The sequence below is a fragment of the Juglans regia genome, chromosome 12 (genome assembly GCF_001411555.2).
Source record: "Juglans regia cultivar Chandler chromosome 12, Walnut 2.0, whole genome shotgun sequence".
NCBI classification, from domain to species: Eukaryota; Viridiplantae; Streptophyta; class Magnoliopsida; order Fagales; family Juglandaceae; genus Juglans; species Juglans regia.
The window spans coordinates 21,561,385-21,580,598 of NC_049912.1; the positions used below are offsets into that span (position 1 = coordinate 21,561,385).

Here is a 19,214-nt window from a genome sequence, read left to right on the forward strand (position 1 = left end):
AAGTTCATGTATTAATGTTGTGGAAGTTGAAAAATATGACGTCGATTTGTGAAAATGTAAAAATTCATATACGAATTTACTAATTAACCAAATTAATTACTGATGTAAAAAAAAAAAAAACCAAATTAATTACAATAACAAATGATTCAGAGTTTCCCAAAAAAAAAAAAAAAACAATGTTAAAAGACAGACGAGGAATAAAAGAAAGATGCTACATGCACCGACAGAGTGTGCCAACAATGCATTTCATCTTTTTTTTTTAATATTAACAAAAAATGAAAATTGAAAAAAAAGAAATGAAATGCACTATGGGTCAACTCTTTTGGTGCACTGTTGCAACTTACTTGTATACATTAAACAAATAATATAGTCTCACACCATTAAAAGAATAATATTTCTATAACTAATTAAAATAATTTAAAAATATATAATAAAATGAAAGTACTGCGTTATTCACGTTTAAAAAATATTTAATAAATTTTTAATTAAATCCAATTAAATTTATACTGGCAAGGACCTTTAAAAATAATGAATAATTCAATGGTGATTAAAAAGTTAAGGAAAAGACTTCTGGTACATATAATATCTTTTGCGTATTTTAATGATGTGATTGATTAAAATAATTATTTTATATTAAAAAAATGACGCAATCAATCATATTAGTAGAGTGTACAAATGAATACGTAAAATTAACTGCACATAAAATTTTTGTATGTGAAAATGCTACATTCACCAAGGATACAACACTACAAAATTTGATATTTTATTTTTTTATTATATTGTTTTTACTTAGTTGTTAAGAAAATATTTTTAAATGAGTTTCAACTTTTTTTCTTTTTTCTTTTAAATATTTAAGAGTATAAAGAAAAAAATATAAAAAAAAACCGGCCCTCTTGTGGATGGTTACGCCGTTCTCAATCCTTTAATAGCAGCAAATAAAAAATGGACACATCAGTAATCTACATCTACATCTAAATCCCATGAACCACATTACAGGGGATTGCAAAATCAAATACGTTAGAAAAACATAGAACATATTCACTTCAGTGAAATCCTTTGCACTTCGCCGCACCTCACTTACAGTTCACACCACCACACCTCCCCAATCCGTCGCAGAACAGCCAACCTCCCTAGCTCGTCGCAGCCTATCGCAGCTCGGTGAACCTTTCCAACCCGTCGCACATGGTTTGCTTACTGTCCACTAAATTATTGTTTCATGTTTTCGAACCTCTTAATTTGAGTAGAAGATCTTATTAAATTATTGTTTTGAGTAATTTTGAGAATTCTGTTCATATTGATTTTCAAGTGCACAATGGAGATGTTGGCCTAAATAGGAGTGGATTTGATGGCCAGTCTATATGTCACACTGATGTGAATCCTTTTCACATTCGTCTCTTCAACCATGACAAGAAGAGAGATGAAACACAACTCAGAAGTGGGTGGAGCTCGAGAGAAGGAGTGGTTCTTGAGAAAGAGAGAGAGAGAGGAGGGTGAGGGAAATGGAAAATGAAGAGTTTTTTTGCAATGGCTATAAGATTTAAAAATGGAATGCCTACATGGCACATTTCCATTGAATGCATTTTTTAAGGAGAGAGAGGTTATGGGAAGGTTTTTTTTTTTTTTTTAAAAAAATGATGAAAAAATAAAAATGCTTTTTTAGCCTTATAGGTGACACTCTCAACTCAAAAGTTAAAACCGGTCCAAAAGTTGGGCCCATCTAGTCCAATACGCATGGGGTTCCCCTCGTTTCATTGATTGAAGTTTTGAACCCTGAGTTTGATTCATGTGGGAGGCGTCGTGAACGAGTCGTTTTCCCGGTGCTTCAATAGCCCGTCTGCTACAGCCACTTCATTGTTCTAACCATAAGGGAAACCAGGGACTCCCAGAATTTGTGAGCCAATTTGAGTTTTACGATGTAATATCATCGTTAACAGAAGAAAGAATGTACTCGGCGTATACGGGATTTGGCAAGGATTCTGGTCCAAATCGACCACCCGAATCCCACGTACCCAACTTTGGATCTTTCTCTCGCCCCCCGTCTGACTCTCCTTCTACTCCACTCTTTCCCATTCCCGCCCCTCTGCGATCTCCCAGTCCCAGGTACTCTCTCTTTCTCTCTTGGCTATGGTATTTGTTTGAGCTTCGTTTGGCTGCTGAAGAGAACAACAAGATTCTCAGCACCACTAGGAAAAAGATGTAATTTTTTTTTTCTAAAAGTTTCGTTGGGAAATTCAGCAGAAAATCGTTCACGATTACTATGGCTCTTCGGGATTCGTTTCTTTGATTTATTTTCTGTACTTTTAGTAATTTTGGATTCTGCTTTTAGGATATTTGAGGACTGAAACAAAACCCTAGAGGGCAAGGTTTCGCTTACTTTAGGGCACTACCACAAACTAATATCAATAATCACGACCATAGCTCACCAGTTTGGTTGAAGCTCCTTTCGCTATTGTGGAGCAGTATGTAACGATAAAAAAGTTGCACTTTTTACGCCTTTTCTTTTGATCTAGGGCACCTGGAACTCTACAGAGAGTGCCATCGCCTCCTTTGGCTTTAGAGAGCAGCGGCCCTGCAGTCAGTTCTGCTTACCAAAGATCTCTTGGAGTTCGTAGGTACACGTTTTATATTAAATGCATGCGTCATAACTATCCGTTTCTGTGACCTATTACTGATATGCACGTAATAACGACATCTGCGACACCACAATAACCTGTAAAAGACAAAATAAAGGGGAATAGATTTATCCATAACTTTGTATAGGCTACTAAAATGTGAAGACAACAGACCTCAGGCCATGGAATCTTCAAAAGTACCAAGGTTGACCGTGCCAATTCCTATTCCAAGTAACAATACCATTTAGAGTCAATTAACTCACCTGTGTCATTCAATGCATTTTGTTTTTCAAATCTCAACTGATAATTTTGTTGTCTAGTTCATTTTTTCTAGGTTATCATGGGAAAATGCTACCAATTATTTCCGAAGTGGTTTCCATGCTTTTCCAAAATGCTATTGGGTTCTTGATAAAATTTGGAAAAGGAAAGAAATTACCATTTTGAATCTTTATTATATGAAATTACTTAAAATCCAAGCTTGCAAAAGGAAATTTTTTCTTATATACGCTAATTTCAGCTATCTCACTTTGTAAAAAAATGTGATTTCTTCTCTTTCAGATAAATTTAAGTTCCTATAATGGACACAATACTTTGTGGACATGAGCATGAGATATCTGTGTAAGAACTAACATCCAATTTCTGACTAAAACAAGAGATAAAAATACAATTCTACAATCCTTTACTCCTTTCTTCACATGCATTGTTGGTGCATGAAATATTTGTTGGAAATGCTATGGTACATTTGTATATGCTTATGTTTCCCTATGGTATAGAACGAAAATAGCAGCACCTTGAAACAATCTTCTTGAAAGATCATATATTTTGTCAATATCTTGGGTTGGGCTAGTTTAGGGCAGGAAGTTCTCTCTTTGGGACAATTGCGTATATTTTAATATAATACTTGTCTGTTCATGTTCTGGAAGCACCTCGTCCTATTATTTTGCTCTTTAGAAAAAAAGCTTACTGATTTTTGTTTGATAAGGGGACCTGAAGCTGCATTGTCACGCCCGCTAACTCTTGAGAGCTACCATTCTGCTGTGAGTCCTCCTTATTCATCCGCAGGAGTCCATAGGTAAGGATTCGATTCCTGTACACTGGTAGGATTGCACAGCTTTTTGGGCCACAAGCCCTCCCCAAAAAAAAATGAGACAACTGTATGGATGATAATATTACACTTGTCTGGTCATGTTCTGGAAGCCCTCTTCTTATCGTTTTATGGATTTTTGTTTGGTTAGGGGACCTGAAGCTGGGTTTTCACGTCCATTAGCTCTTGAAAGCACCCGTTCTGCTGCAAGTCCTCCTAATTCATCCACAGGAGTCCATGGGCAACAATTCTTGCACACTGATAGGTTTGCTAGATCATTTGATTCTTCTCTAAAAACTGTTCTTTTAGAATGCTTGATATTAAAATGTTCCATTTATAATTTATAAATATGTTGTTTTAGCCTATAGAATTTGGGCGAAATTCTTATTTTTTCATTAGCTATTACATTTTCACATCATTGAAACTTCCTTGTGTGTAAACAAAATTTTACCTTCGTATATGGGATTGTCACAACCTGTTGTACCATTGAACGTCATACTGATAGCCTGTATCTCTCACATTCATCGAGTCTCCTAGTTTTGGTGAGAGGCAAAGATTCTTATAAATATTATGAAGTTCAAATTCATCAGAGGTCATCTGCCCACTTCTTGCTTCATCTCATTCTGGAAGTAGCATTTCAAGCCTGGGTTTCCCAATTTCAGTTGTCAAAAACATTTAGATCACCTCTTTCATTTGTCTCCAAATGGTGATATTGCTAGGTATTCTGGAGAAGATGTCCTAAAGGCTACATTCCAGTACTTATTCAGCATTCGTTAAAATTTCTGTGTCCACTATCCAGGCTTGCTTCGGGGTGTTATGATTGAAAAAGTTAGCATCATGTCACACTAGCTTTGCCTTGGTTTTGACAGCCTCTTGATGTATTATGCTTATCAATTGTTGTGTGTAACTTAGTTTTAGGGGCAACAGTCTTAACATAGCCATTCTGCTCATATAATTTGTGGCTTCATTTTTTTTTTTTTTTCTAGAGAAGTATTGGAATACTTATTAATGGGATGATTTGCTGATGGGCCTATGCTTCATTCTGCTACCATTCCCTAAAAGAAATTTTTCACATGAACAAGCACTTCCTCACTTGGTAGATGAATTTCTAGCTGTTCATTCATTGCTTGGGGAGGAGCCACAGCTTTTTGACTAATTTTTTTTAAGCCTTTTCTCAATTCTCTTATAAATGGTATAGCCCAATTCCGGTAGCGATTTGTATCTGCTTGTTGACAATCCCATTCACATAGTTCCTCTGATAACAAATCTAGTAGTGATTCACCTATAATAACAAATCCAGTAGCTTCCTTTTTTGTATGGACAGCTTCGTTAGGAAAGATTCTCACCTTAGATAATCTAAGGAAACGCCGACTCGTTGTATTGGATTGGTGTTACATGTGTAAGAAAAGTGGTGAGTCTGTGGATCACCTATTATTGCATTGTGATGTAGCCATGAGTTTATGGAAAGATATCTTTGCAAGAGTGGGACTCATTTGGGTAATGCCAAGAAGGGTTGTTCACTTCAGCTGGCAAGGCATCCAGGGTAACTCTCAAATTGCAGCTATGTGGAGAAGATGATATTGACCTACCTATGGTGGTGCATATGGATGGATGGATGGAGAGGAATGGTCGGAGTTTTGAGGATTGTGAACGGACAATGGACTAGCGAACTTTTTTTTTTCACACTTTATTCCATTGGTCGATTGTAATAGAATTTAATGGCATGAAAGTACATGATTTTCTTGTATCTTTAGACAGTCGTGCGTATGTGTGGCTCTTGTATATCTCCCATGTACTTGGCTTCGCCTATTTTCAATAAAATTCTTATTTACTGATTAAAAAAAAAACAAATCCAGTAGCGATTCCTTTGGTTATTGGAAACATCTTTATGTCGAGGATTTCCACCCTTTTGTAAGTTGTAGATTCAATACTTAATTTATGTGTGCGCAGCTGCTTTAAATTTTCAGAACAACTCCCGTGTACTTTCCTTCGCCTTTTTAATAAAATTCTTATTTACTGATTAAAAAAAATCTTTCAGAACAACAACCCTGTTGAGGATTTTCATCTTCTTTTGGCAAAGCTTTATGGTAAGTTTTAGGTCCAATTCTTTCTGTATGTATGTACATGCGCACAAAAAATCATAAACTCAAAAGATCAAGTCTCTTATTTGGTGATTTTGGAATTGCCAATTTGCCAAGTGGAACTTTCTGTCACTCATTTTGTAACATTAAGCCGGTGCCTCTCACCACATGTCCTCTTGTATGCTTCAATTAATCATTTGAAGGCCATGTTTATTGCTTTTGGTTGGTGTTTTACGTCCATATCCTAAATTTAGAATTATTCTTTTCAGTTTCTCACTGCTCAAGGTAATCTCCATCTGATCAAGCTATATTTTGCCATACAGGCCTGCTTCATTTTCGACTTCATTGGATAATAGGCCCATATTGCCTGGCGGTTATGCCAACTATGTGGCTTATCAAAACCAATCCTCGGTCTCACCTTATTTAGGTTCTTATGCCTCTGGAAGGGGCTTTTTAACTAATCATGAGGGTGTTCAAGTCTTGAAAAGAAACAGATCCCCACCTTTACCAGCTGGGAGTGAAGTGCCGCGGGAAGATTCACATTTCTCTGGAAATGGCTCTAGAAGGTAAAATACATGAATATCACTTGCCTTCCATAATCCTTGCGTTTTATTTGTAGTTTTTTGGACCATTTTCTTCACTGGGCAATAGTCTAATGGTGATAATGGTAAACAGTATATGCATACAAGTATACTTATATGTGTGTGTGTGAATGGTTTTTTGACCAAAGAATTCCTCTGATATCTATCCATAACCAATGATAAAAGAAAAAAAAAACTTAACCCGAGTCAAGTTTGAATGAAATAATGAAAGGAGCATCTTAGAGAAGTCCTTTATTTAAAAAGTTGGGGAGCATATTTTTTTATAAGTAAAAATATTATATATATATCAATAGAATGTTATATATATCAATAGGAGTAACCAAATACGCTGGATGTATACAAGAAAACACCTAACCCATATTAGAGAGCTCCTAATGACCCAAAAAGCCCGTGAAAATTAGAAATCTATTTGAAATACACTAAGCCCGAATTGGAATAGAATACACCTCCCCATCCCCAACCCCTTGTTTCCCTTAAGACTAATACTCCTCTCGAAACTCCCTCTAAGAGGACGTCTTCATAAAGCCCTCCCTTTAGTCTTCCCTCGACTTCAGCTACCTCCTTTAGCGTTGTAGTTGATTGTCCAAAAAAGATGCTTTAACTTCCTGCTTTTCTTAAAACTTGATTTGGTTTCAAGTGAGTGGCCCACCTCAATCGCAGTGAGTATTGCTTTAAATTGGTCTTCACATCCTCCATATGAAAGCCTCACAATATGCTGAATCTCGTTAACCTTATGTAGAATCTAATCGAATGGTGAACCCGCTATATTGTTTATTGGAGAGAGAGAAACTAGGGGAACAACATTATCCCCAGACACAGTTCCCAACTGCACTCCCGACCCTAGACATTCCTCCTCACAAGGCACCAACGACAAACCCATAATTTCCTCCCTGCCATATCTGCATTCAAATCCCGAACCTCCTCAATAGCTATATTGTTGTTGTCCAATGTTGTTGTCACCATTAAAGGTTCCTTCACCTCTGGCATAGGTGTCGTCGTTCAATCGACGATGACATTGCTTGTAGGTGCCCCACCCCCCGATGATCCTTTATGTGCCATTTTGTCAGACCCTACTGCTCTCTTAAGAGGCATAGAACAGGTAGGGGAAGCACTACCTTATGTTATCCCATTTGCATCTTCTGAAAGAGGCTCGTCTGCTTCTTCCAAAGTACTCAAAATCCTGAAAGGACCCCTATCTTCAACTGAAAGTGAACTCTGGAAAAAGGTACTAACCCCATTTGCAACTGGTGACTGAGGGTAGTCAAATGGCAAGCTGCCGATGTCCTAAGTGACACTAGCGTGAATTGTGATGCCGGTGTCCAATGACCCTATTTGTGACAGCGTCGAAATGCCCTATGCTAGTGCACTTGAGGCCTTTAAACCCGTAGGATCTACCCCCCGCCCCCCTCCCCCCTCGTCCGTTTTTTACCCACCACCCAAACTCGTGACTAGTTCCAGCCCCTTATCCACTTTAATCGTAAGTTCTTTCACATACTCCATAACTCCTGTCAATTGAGCTCTTACAGCCCACAAGACCCCCTCGATTTCTCCCACCCTCAAACACCCGATAAAGGCAGCCATTCCACCCTGCAACACATGGTGCTTACCTTCCACTTCTCCCAATGTCACATGACAACCTTTGTCTTCTCCAAGTAACTTACCCTTTCCTTCTGCCGCAAAGCTATTCTTTGCCAGACTACCACCAAGGCGTACGAGGCACCTTTGACCAAGGGAGGCCTTCTCACTGTCTTTCCATCAACAAACTCTCCTTTGTTTGCATGCTTCAGAACAACGGCCTTGGACCCAATGATGTTTTGATATGCAGAAAAACTTTCCATCCGATGCCATTTGCGCCTTCCGGGATCACCACAACCTTTCTTCCTTCCATTTCGAAAATCTTAGAGTTGCAAAAAACTGCCCCTTGCGTTAATATGATGTTGAATGATGATAACTCCATTACCCATCCTTAGCTCCCTGAAGAATCCCTCATGAAAGATGAGTTCTAAGCAATCCTCTATCCCCCTAGAGGAGCCTATGGAGTGGGGTTGTGGAAACACATTAGAAGAGGATGGAGGGTTTTAACTCGACATACTCGACTCCAGTTGGCTAAGGGTTCCAGGATTAAATTCTGGAAAGATATTTGGTGTGGTGACACTTCCCTACAAGATTCATTTCCTTCACTATTCCAAATTGCTAGTACTAAAGACGTTGCAGTAGCGGATGTCATGGGGTTATCGGGTGGGCAGATCCATTGGGATATCAGTTTTAGTAGAGCAGTTTTGCTGATTTTTACAGCCTTTTGTACTTCGTTAAACCGAGCAATCAACAAGAAGATGGGTTGTGGTGGTCACCCGCCGGGAAAGGTATATTTTCGGTTCGCTCTTTTTATAACGCTCTCACTCAAGAACCCAACATTCAGGCCTCGTTTGTTTTCACAACTACTCTCAACTCATATCATCTAATCATTACAACTTTATTAAATTTTTACACAAAATAAAATAAACAATTTAACTTTTTTAAATCTCAAAACAAAAATAATATTAAAAGAAATATGCTAACAATATTTTATTCAACTTTTAACTTTAATCTCAACTCATCTCATCTCATATGCAAAAACAAACGAGGCTCCAGTTTCTTTGGAGACATAAGGCATCTTGCAAAGCTGCATTCTTCGTGTGGACAGAATCTTTGGGCAAGATACTCACAACCGATAACTTGAGGAAAATGAGGGTTATCATAGCAGATTAGTGTTATGTGTAAGGGAGATGGAGAGTCGGTGGACCATCTCCTACTATATTGTGAGACAGTAAGGGTTTTGTGGAATAAGGTGATCGGTAGAGTAGAGTTGGCTTGGATTATGCCGGAGACTATAGTTGCAAAGCTGTCCAGCTAGACAAATATAGGAGGCATGCAGCAGATTAAAACGGTTTGGAAGGTGATCCCTATATGCATCATGTGGTGTTTGTGGCAGGAGCGCAATGCGAGGACGTTTGAAGACAAAGAGAGATCGCTAGAGGAACTTGTAGCTTGATTTTATAGTACTCTATGTACCTGGGCCATTGCTGTTGATTTCAACGACATGGACCTACATGTCTTTCTTGTCTCTTTTGAGCCTCCTTAGTTAGGGCATATAGTTGTTCTTGTATTTGTATCGGGCTTTGCGTAATTCTTTGATCGATAAAATTTGTTTACTTATAAAAAAAAGGTATTTATAAAAAAAAGTAACAAGGGTAATTAGAGCACCTTTTTTTTTGTTGGTCCTAGGTGTCCAAGACAAAGTTCTAACTACTACTAGGGGTGTACACACCCTCGGTAAGGAGTTTTCCCGCAAGTACATGTCGTGTAATTTAAGGGTAAACTCCCCTGGTCCAATGGCCCTACGAGTGTGAATGCGGAGTTTCAAACTCAGGGCGTCCGGTCTATACGGCTCGCCCTAGGACCACCACGCCACTTTGGGGTTTGATTAATTTAGAGCACCATCATAGATAAAGGGATTGCCGGCTAATATACCAGCAGGAACTTAAGGCAAAGTTTTGAAGAAAGTGGGAGGATGGTAATGGGAGAGGAATGATGAGTGCTGAAAGTAGGCCAGAAGTCTGTTAGAATTTTCTTGATGTAAGGGACGATTTCTTGATATAACCTTTAGAAATAAAAAACCTTAAAATTTACCAAGTAGACGATGCTTGTAAGGTGGTGTTTTATTTTTATTTTTTTTGGGGGGGGGGGGGGGGTGTATAAATTATTGGTCTCCTCCTGTTGCCTCCAAACCCACTAAAACAAGGTAGGGAAAGAGAAGAGCTTTACATCTATGTGGCATCTTGCATGATTTTTTTCCTGGACTTCAATATCTCCTACATTGGCTGCTAGGTCAAAATTTGTTTCTGCCACTGATTCTCAAATTCATCTAAGGTTTCCAACTCCTGCAACCAATCCTGATTCTGAAGTTGTGGCAACCAAGCGCACCAGCTCCCCTGCTCTCAAAAGAACAAGGTCACCTTCTTCACTTCCTAGCGGTCAACTCTTTCCAGAAAATTCCTTTTCCACCCAAGATGATACTGAACGGTAAAATATTTGGTGGATTGGTTCTGTTTATTGCCTATATTAGTCGTGCTTTATTGCAAGACTTAAAATTATTTTCTCTAATCTTTTGATGTAATCTGAAGAGAGATGGAAGCCAAGGCAAAGCGATTGGCCCGTTTCAAGGTTGAATTAAGTCAAAATGTGCAAGGCAATCCTGATTTTGCAGACCAACTAGATTCTGCAAATAGAAATGAAGAGACTATAGCAGAGAGGAAAAAATATGCTGGAAACCAGTCTGCAGAACTGACAGGGGATTTCTCCCATGCCCATGTTTTATCTGATTTTGATGGCCATGAACCATCTACTATTATTATTGGAATGTGTCCAGACATGTGTCCGGGTATGTCTCTCAACCACTTTATCCATGAGCGAAGTTATGATTCAAGTAATTCAAATGCAATCATTTTGTAGAATTTGGACTTGCATTTCATTTTTTTGGTGAAGAAGAAACTAAAGATTTATGAGAAAAAAAAAATGAAGAAGTTTAAGACATTTTTACTTTGAGTTTGTGTTATATCAGATTCTTTAGTAACTCAAACTGACTACTTATCCTCTCTTGTGTGGAAGTTGTGAGAGGCCCAATTCTGAAAGTTTGACTTTTAATATTATTAGGAATTTGCTTTATTTTACAGAGTCAGAAAGGGCAGAACGTGAAAGAAAGGGAGATCTAGACCAGTATGAACGAGTGGGTGGCGATAGAAACCAAACCAGCAAATCCCTTGCTGTAAAGAAGGTAGTTTTTGGATCATCTTGGGATTTTTCAAATCAGGAAGCTGTTATCATTTTGTGGAAATTGCTCTAGACCATACTTCATTGATGAGATGTTCTTGTGCTCTTCTTCTGCAGTATACTAGGACAGCTGAGAGGGAGGCGAGTTTGATACGTCCCATGCCAATCCTGCAGGAAACAATTGATTATCTGCTTAATTTGCTAGATCAGCCATATGATGACAGGTTTCTTGGCATATATAACTTCTTGTGGGATAGGATGAGGGCAATCCGAATGGACCTGAGGATGCAGCACATTTTCGACCACGGGGCTATTCTTATGCTGGAGCAGATGGTATAATCCTCAATCTGATATCTTCTTTCCTATTATATAATATGTAGTATGTAAATGGTGTTTGTTTCATATTTTACCTTTTTTAAATGTTTTCTTTTTGGATCACCTTTAGAATATCATACTTGCCTCTGGGTGGGGGTTCAGGGAGGCAAGCTTGGGCTGACCTTGTTAAAAGAAGTTAATGACAAAATCATCCACCAGATTGAAAACTAATTGAATTAGTAGTTATTCTTCTGGTGGTGATACATTTACTAGTCATTTTGTTTATAGACAGTTGTTGATGCATGTAGATAATTTTGTCTGTATGTAGGTAAAATTGGAAGTGTGATACCCCATATGATTAGGATAATGGTTGGTGGTGAATGAGATCTCACATTGCTTGGGAATGAAAAGTTCTTGCTCTTTATAAGGTTCCAATCGGGGTCCAATTGTATAATTGACTAGTCTTTTTGGAGTATAAGCCATGTGGTTTGGGCCTTCCATTGGGGCATTACAGGAAGCACCCACTATCCTCATGTAATAGACAGTTGCAAATCATTTTGTTTTACTTGGTTTTGTTGGTGGATGTGTATTTTTTTTCCCAACATGCAAAACTTAATCTTCATTCTGAAGAGTAATTTGTTTGCATATTGCTGTGGATTTTAGATAAGACTTCACATAATTGCGATGCATGAATTATGTGAACACACCAAAGGAGAAGGCTTTTCTGAGGGATTTGATGCACACCTCAACATTGAACAGATGAATAAAACATCAGTTGAGTTGTTCCAAATCTATGATGATCACAGAAAGAAAGGCATAAGTGTGCCAACAGAAAAAGAGTTCCGGGGTTATTATGCACTTCTCAAACTGGACAAACATCCTGGATATAAAGTATGGCTTCTGCAGAATCACGTTGATTGTACAGGTTTCAGTTTTATTGTTGTCTGTCAAAATAATCTATTCCTGCTAGGTTGAAGCAGCAGAGCTCTCGCTCGATCTTGCAAAAATGACTCCAGAGATAAGACAGACTCCAGAAGTGCTATTTGCCCGTGATGTGGCAAGGTTGTCCCTTCCCTTCCGATTTATTTTCAGGTTACAGTGTTAATCACGTTCTAATGGTTATTTGATTTGTTCTTCCAGATCTTGCAGAACAGGTAATTTTATTGCCTTCTTCCGGCTTGCTAGAAGGGCGAGTTACCTTCAAGCATGCCTTATGCATGCTCACTTCGCAAAGGTCTGAGTAACTATTGCTTCTCGGTTAGTGCATACTGTAGCAAATTGCTGAATCTATTTCTGAATTTTTTGCCTGTGCTAAATCTATAAACTAGTTCCCTGTAAACAATGTATTTAAGTTTCTTGTGTAGAAATCTCTGGACTATGAAAAGCATGCATGTGCTCCTGCCATGTTTCTTGGAATTGAAAGCAATGCAATTAAATTAGAATCCCTTTCTTAGTCATTTAAGCTATAATATTTACAGATTATATAAATTCACTTAACCATGTGGCACTGCCTCTTGAGGTCACTCGCTTATACAATAAATGCAAAAAAATGGCATGAGCCACAATGAAAAAGAGTAATAAAGTTAATTTAGCACTATTTACTTTTCTTATTTGATTGTGTTTTGCGTTTTGGTAAATATGGTATATGCATAGGTTTTTGTCTGATTTATTTGTGTTATTACATTTTTCCTTTCTTTTGTATGCATTTTTGTGTTTCTTTTTTTCTAAAGAAAGGACAAAGAAAAACTCGTGTTTGATTAACGTGTACTTCAATAGAACATTTTTGGACTATATTACAGCTAAAGCAAACGACGTGTATTACCAAACTTGCCTGCTATTGCTTTCAAAAATATTTTCATGATGGCTTGAGAAGTTTCCGAGCTATAGACTATATATTTCTGCTGGGTGCTAATTACAATTTATTGGCTTTTTTTGGGATCTTTTCCTTTACTTTTGTAGATAGCAAAGTGACTCTAACTTATTCTAAAATTAGCTGTTGATAATTCGGATTTATTCATTCACTGCATTTTTTTGGTAGCTATGTATGCATATGGAATTCCATGTGCAAAAACATTTGTGGATGTGGATGTACATGATGTTAATGTTGTCTTGTATTATGCTGTTTTGACCAGCTACGCACCCTGGCACTTGCTTCTCTACACTCGGGACTACAGAATAACCAAGGTCTCCCTGTTTCCCATGTTGCTAAGTGGCTTGGGATGGAGGTGCTTATCTTAGCTTGATGCGTGTTACATTCTATTGATTTTTTTCCTATTATTTTATGTATTTTCTTTTCATGGAGGAGATCTGCAGTTTCCCCTTGTCTTACTGTTATGCTTTGTTGATGAAATTAGGAAGAGGACATTGAAAGTCTCTTACAGTATCATGGGTTCTCAATAAAGGTATTTGAGGAGCCTTATATGATGAAGGAAGGCCCATTTCTCAATCGGGATAAGGACTATCCTACCAAGTGTTCTGAACTTGTTTATTTGAAAAGGTCAGGGAGTATAGTTGAGGATGTTTTACCTCCAACGCAAGCCATATCATTACCTGCTGAAGCTGTATCTATCCCTTCTGATGAAAGGGAAAGTTCTGTCTGTACAAGTAATGAAGAAATGGCTGATCTTGAAACCTTTTCATCCTCAACTGATAGCCAACAACGGCAGCCAGTAATCATCTCTCCAACAGTTACCAAACAGAGTCAAAATGACCATCAGGCAGCTGGAGCCTCTAATCCGCCTTGGGGTTTTTCGTTATCCCACAGTTCCCCTAAATCCCAGCTTGCTAAAGTTGAAATTGTAGCAAAACAAAATTTTGATGATCTTTTCAGAAACTCCCTTGAAAGAAACATGCATTTTCAGAAGGAAGCAATGACGCTGCAGGATGTGTCAAAAACAGCTGTCAAAGAGAGATACTCGGATGGCAAAAAGGATTGTGAGGTGGAAAAAATTGGCCCCCCAAGCGTGGTTATTAATCGTTTGGAAGATGCAGAACCTTCAGATATTCATAAAGAAAATACTTATCAAAATGACATTCATAAAGAAAATGATGTTAGCACAGTTCCGGCAAATGATCATGCGGAAGAAACTGCTGAGGCAAAACTCAAGTTGTTCTTAAGGTTTTCAAGCTTCTTCTACTGCTATTGGTTGTTTATGGAGGTCATTTTTCCACGGGCCTTAGTCTTGCATTTCTTTGTTGTCAGGTTATGGAAGCGGCGTTGTGCAAAGCGACGGTTGTTCCGCAAACAAATGCAGGTAGCAGCAAGTGCTGCATTAGACTCATTATCATTGGGGCCGCCAATTCAACAGAAAAAGGAGGTTAGTTTTAGAATTTTTTAAATTTATATACTCATCTTGTCATGGTTGCCTGACTACCAGTTTATTCTTCATGCTTTATTTAAAAAAAAAAACTACTCGAGGAAGAAATCCCTTCAACTTCCTCTTGGCGCATCACCTTTTGGGTTCAAGTTTCTTTTTCCTAGTCTTGTTGAACAGAGTAGAGAGTGTTTCTTGAGCTGTCAATATCTTCCCATATCACCATTTACAATGCAAACTTAGCTAACGATTAGAAAAAAAATCCTACCACCCCTGTTCCTTCTTTCCAGTTTTTTCATTTTGGTATATGCTACCGAATTAAATGTAACCATCTCCCATTATTGAATCTCGCATGATTTATCTAACAATGTATTGTGCATCTTACATGAATGACAAGAATACTACGTAAGTATATTTTCGTTACTGATAAAAGAATTACTTAAAAAACAGTATTTCTAAATAATTGACTTCACTTACTGAGGTATAACTCTTGTCAATGGTTTCTGTCTTCCTTGAGTTATTTTGTTTAAGCTGTTCACTTCTTCTATGTAGCAACCGAGCAATTTTGGCGAGTTTGACATTGATCATGTTATGCGGGAGAGACATAAAAAGCATGCAGAATCATGGTCAAGACTTAATGTTTCAGATGTCATAGCTGGTACACTGAGCAAAAGAAATCCAGATGCTAAATGCCTATGCTGGAAAATTATTGTATGTTCTCAGATGAACAACCTGGAAAAAGTTAAATTGGAGCAGAGGAGCCAAGTTGCTTTGCCTGCGGCATGGTTGCTTTCAAAACTCATGCCTTCCAGCAAAAATGAAGATGATAACGATCTGTTGATGTCATCTCCTGGGCTGTCAATATGGAGCAAATGGGTTCCTAGCCGAGATGGTGCATATCAGACCTGCTGCTTGTCTGTTGTCAAGGAAACAGAATTTGATATTCTAGATGAGACAGTATCCGGTGCAAGTGCGGTATTGTTCCTTGTATCTGAAAAGCTCCCATGGAAGCATCAAAGAGTCCGGCTTCAGGACCTTCTAATGTCAATACCTTCTGGTTCTTGCCTGCCCCTTCTGATTTTAAGTTGCTCAAACAAGGAAGAGACTTCAGATTCTTTCTCTATTGTGGCAAATGAATTGGACCTTCATAATATCGACAAGTCAAGGATAAGTAGCTTTCGGGTTGTTTCCCTCATTTTGAATCTCCAGATGGAACACGCAGATGGGTTTTTTAGTGACGAGCAATTAAGGGAAGGACTAAAATGGCTGGCAAGTGAATCACCCCTGCAACCTGCCCTGCATAATTTGAGAACACGAGAACTGGTTCTTTCTCACTTGAATTCTTCATTGGAGGTGCTTGAGAGAAAGAATGATTTTGAAGTGGGTCCTAATAATTGTATCTCTGCCTTCAATGAAGCCCTAGATTGTTCCTTGGGAAAAATCAATGCTACTGCAATCGCAGATCCTATTGGCTGGCCTTGTCCTGAGATTGCTTTGCTGGAGGAGTCTAGTGATGAACGCAGAAGTGTGAAGTGGTACTTACCGAAAATAGGATGGAATTCACTGGGAAAAATTGAACCACTGCTGTGTGCTCTAAGGGACTCTAAACTTCCATCTTTTACTGACGATATATCCTGGTTGGCCAGAGGATCTTATATGGGTAAGGAGATTAAGAACCAGAGATTAATGCTTGAAAATTGCTTGATCAGATACCTGACGCAATCAAGTAAGATGATGAGATATGAGGAGGCAATGAAGGAGGCATCCATAATGCTACAAAAAAGTGCTCGCCTTGAGCTTTATAACTCGAGTTACCGTATTGTTCCAAACTGGGTTATGATTTTCCGCAGAATTTTCAATTGGCGGTTAATGAATTTATCAAGTGGAACCTTCTCCGTGGCCTATGTTTTGGAGTGTCATATAGCTCCTCCTGTTGCGGGAGATGTTGATATGTTGAGGCTTGAAGGGAGTTTAACTTCACCTTATTATACAAGTCATCCATCGCTGGATGAAATAATTGAAGTTGGCTGCAGCCCCTCGTCACCGGGTGGGGGTCAGCCACCGCCAGAGCAGTTACAACCTCTTGCATGGATGCCCTTGCATGGTGAGGTTTGCGAGGCTGCTGAGGATGAAAGGGGTATTAAACAGGATGGCAATTTGGCGATCACCACTGACACGTCTTACAGATTAGACAATACTAGTACTGAAATAATGGTGGGTGGCGAAGCTTCCAAGGAAGCCGAAAATTTAAGCAAGTTACTGGAGCAGTGTGATATAATGCAGAACATGGTAGACAATAAGTTGTCTATTTATTTTTGAGAGGACATAATTACTTGTGTTCAAACAGTATGACGAGATGCAAACGATGAGAGAGAGCGATGGAGGATCTGTAAGAAAAAATAGGCAAGAAAATTTTGTAGGCTATCGTTATTTCCACATTACAGATATGGCAATTTATCTCTCTCTCTCTCTCTCGCACGCGCACATTTTGTCGGTTTTGTGCTGGTCTCCGAGTCAATACTTGGGGTCTTCAACGTAGCAACTATCATGATTTCGGTGCGTCAGTTCAGTGCATTTGACATCTCGCTTGACCGTGGAATGGAGAGACTAAAAAGAGGCAGAAAAGAATCGAGGATTTTATCTACTAGAAAGAAAAGTTGTATATATTACAATGGATCGCATGTTATTCGAAATTAACCACCTTATAAAATGTCGGTAACAAGTATTTCTTTTTACCTCCCTTTTTCTGAAATCGAAGTCATGAAGTCTCAACCTCCTCAAAGAACCTCCTCGAATCTATACAAATTTTACTACCATTTCCTTCCTATTGTGTGGTTAGCAGGTGAAACTACAACTGGAGGGAGAGCATTTTGTTCTCCAGAAGGAATCTAGCAGGGTTGGTTACAAATGGTTTAAATGATTTTTATCAGTACTAGCAAAGAAGCTGTTGCCTGGAGATTAGTGACCAATTATATCCTGTATATAGAGCAAATTAACAGAGAAGCTGTCGCTTGGAGACTGCACGACTTGCCCACATCCTGCTACCAGCCAAAAATAAATTCAGTAATTTTGATAAAAATAGTTGAATTAATGCAATTTATTTGAAATTGCTACGATCAATTTCAGACCAAAAAGAAATAAAAGTAAGAACATGGGTCCCCTCCCCTCTTTGAGACAGTTACTAGTTGTATGTGCTTTAAAATTGATACAACAAATTGTAAAAGGAGACTGATACCTCTAAAGAAAAAAGACAAGGAAGTGTTAGGCTGCTTCCTCAAGGTCATGAATTTCATCACTGGAGAGAGAGAGAGAGAGAGAGAGAGAGAGAGAGACAGCGCTCAGCAAAATATGGTACATATGGATAGATGTATATTTATACACACACACACACACATATGAGCATAAGAAAATGATCCAAAACAGGGTTGAGAGGCCCACCATTCCAATGACCTTGCACGTTCCAGAGATGGAACAATGATACCTAGGCTTCGATTTGTTGAAACGACATGCTGACAAGGCTGCAGGACCGAGAAGCCGCTTCTTACTGAACGGTATAACTCTGAAACACTTGTAATGGATATTTCAGAAGTTTCTCTTCTGGACCTTGTTGCCCTAATATTGGTCCCATTTGATCCATCGCCATCTAACTATGGTAATTACATTATAAATTAGGTAAACAAGCCAGTCAATGGAAAGTGCAGCTATTTTTTTCCTTTACACAAGGGGCATGGGCAAAGGAAAATAGAGCAGGAGCATGAAGAGGGGGTAGAAAACTTGTGCAACCCCAGCATAGTGTACACAACCAGAACATGAATTGAGCACACGCTGAAAGCAGGAAATTCAGACTGGACAGGCTAGCAAAATGTGCAGGTAGAGTAAGATTTAGTAAAATTCATACATTAGAAAAACCTTTGATCTGGACAATGATGATTGTAATATCATCTGTTCGGGTTTCATGTTCCAACCATTTCTTATACGATTCTCCAGCAATGGCAGAACATGCATCCCGGGGATCTGTATATCTTGCCACCTATATCAACAAATATGTCAGAAAATTTGTTATGGGACTTCTACATAATCAAATTTTGTTGAGTTCTGCATCATATGCCAAAAATATACTAATTTCAGCCAACAAAATAACATCTTTGATGCTAGAATGAGAAACGGTAACAAACTTCAACTTCAGCACTTATTAGGAAACAGATATTATTGCATCCCCAAATTACTCAAAATTATAGTTTATAACAAATGGACGTGGGTCTAAAACCTGAAAAGAGAAAGTTGGGAACTGTTTTTCTCTTGCACTATTTAGAGACTGGTGAAGGTGTAAGGAAAAGGTCAGGTCTAATGGTAGCACAGAGCCATCTGATGAGCAGAAAGGTCCATAAGTGAAGATA

At 38.4% G+C, this 19,214-nt stretch overlaps 1 protein-coding gene and 1 long non-coding RNA gene across 4 annotated transcripts; one reads left to right on the forward strand and one right to left on the reverse strand.

Annotated features, from left to right (window-relative positions):
* The first annotated feature begins 1,754 nt into the window (after positions 1–1,754).
* On the forward strand, positions 1,755–17,552 carry LOC109005919 (SAC3 family protein B). 3 transcript variants are annotated; one of them, XM_018985009.1, is made up of 16 exons: positions 1,755–2,100; positions 2,511–2,612; positions 3,595–3,684; positions 3,848–3,961; positions 6,101–6,343; positions 10,247–10,441; positions 10,543–10,799; positions 11,092–11,192; positions 11,306–11,521; positions 12,167–12,394; positions 12,474–12,565; positions 12,644–12,737; positions 13,636–13,728; positions 13,858–14,621; positions 14,706–14,820; positions 15,370–17,552. In XM_018985009.1, exons 1-16 carry the CDS (start codon positions 1,943–1,945, stop codon positions 17,134–17,136), a joined length of 4,629 nt encoding a protein of 1,542 aa, XP_018840554.1. In that variant the 5' UTR covers positions 1,755–1,942; the 3' UTR covers positions 17,137–17,552. The 3 variants fall into 3 exon arrangements, with proteins under 3 accessions (XP_018840554.1, XP_018840556.1, XP_018840555.1); XM_018985010.2 differs by having other exon boundaries at positions 1,756–2,100; positions 10,289–10,441; positions 15,370–17,241; XM_018985011.2 differs by lacking the exon at positions 2,511–2,612 and having other exon boundaries at positions 15,370–17,241.
* Positions 17,553–17,673: 121 nt separating this feature from the next.
* Positions 17,674–18,984, reverse strand: LOC118343959. The gene is made up of 3 exons (XR_004797775.1): positions 18,256–18,984; positions 18,053–18,112; positions 17,674–17,855 (listed from the first exon to the last, which is right to left on the reverse strand). It is a non-coding gene; the product is annotated as an uncharacterized LOC118343959 (long non-coding RNA).
* Positions 18,985–19,214: the final 230 nt, after the last annotated feature.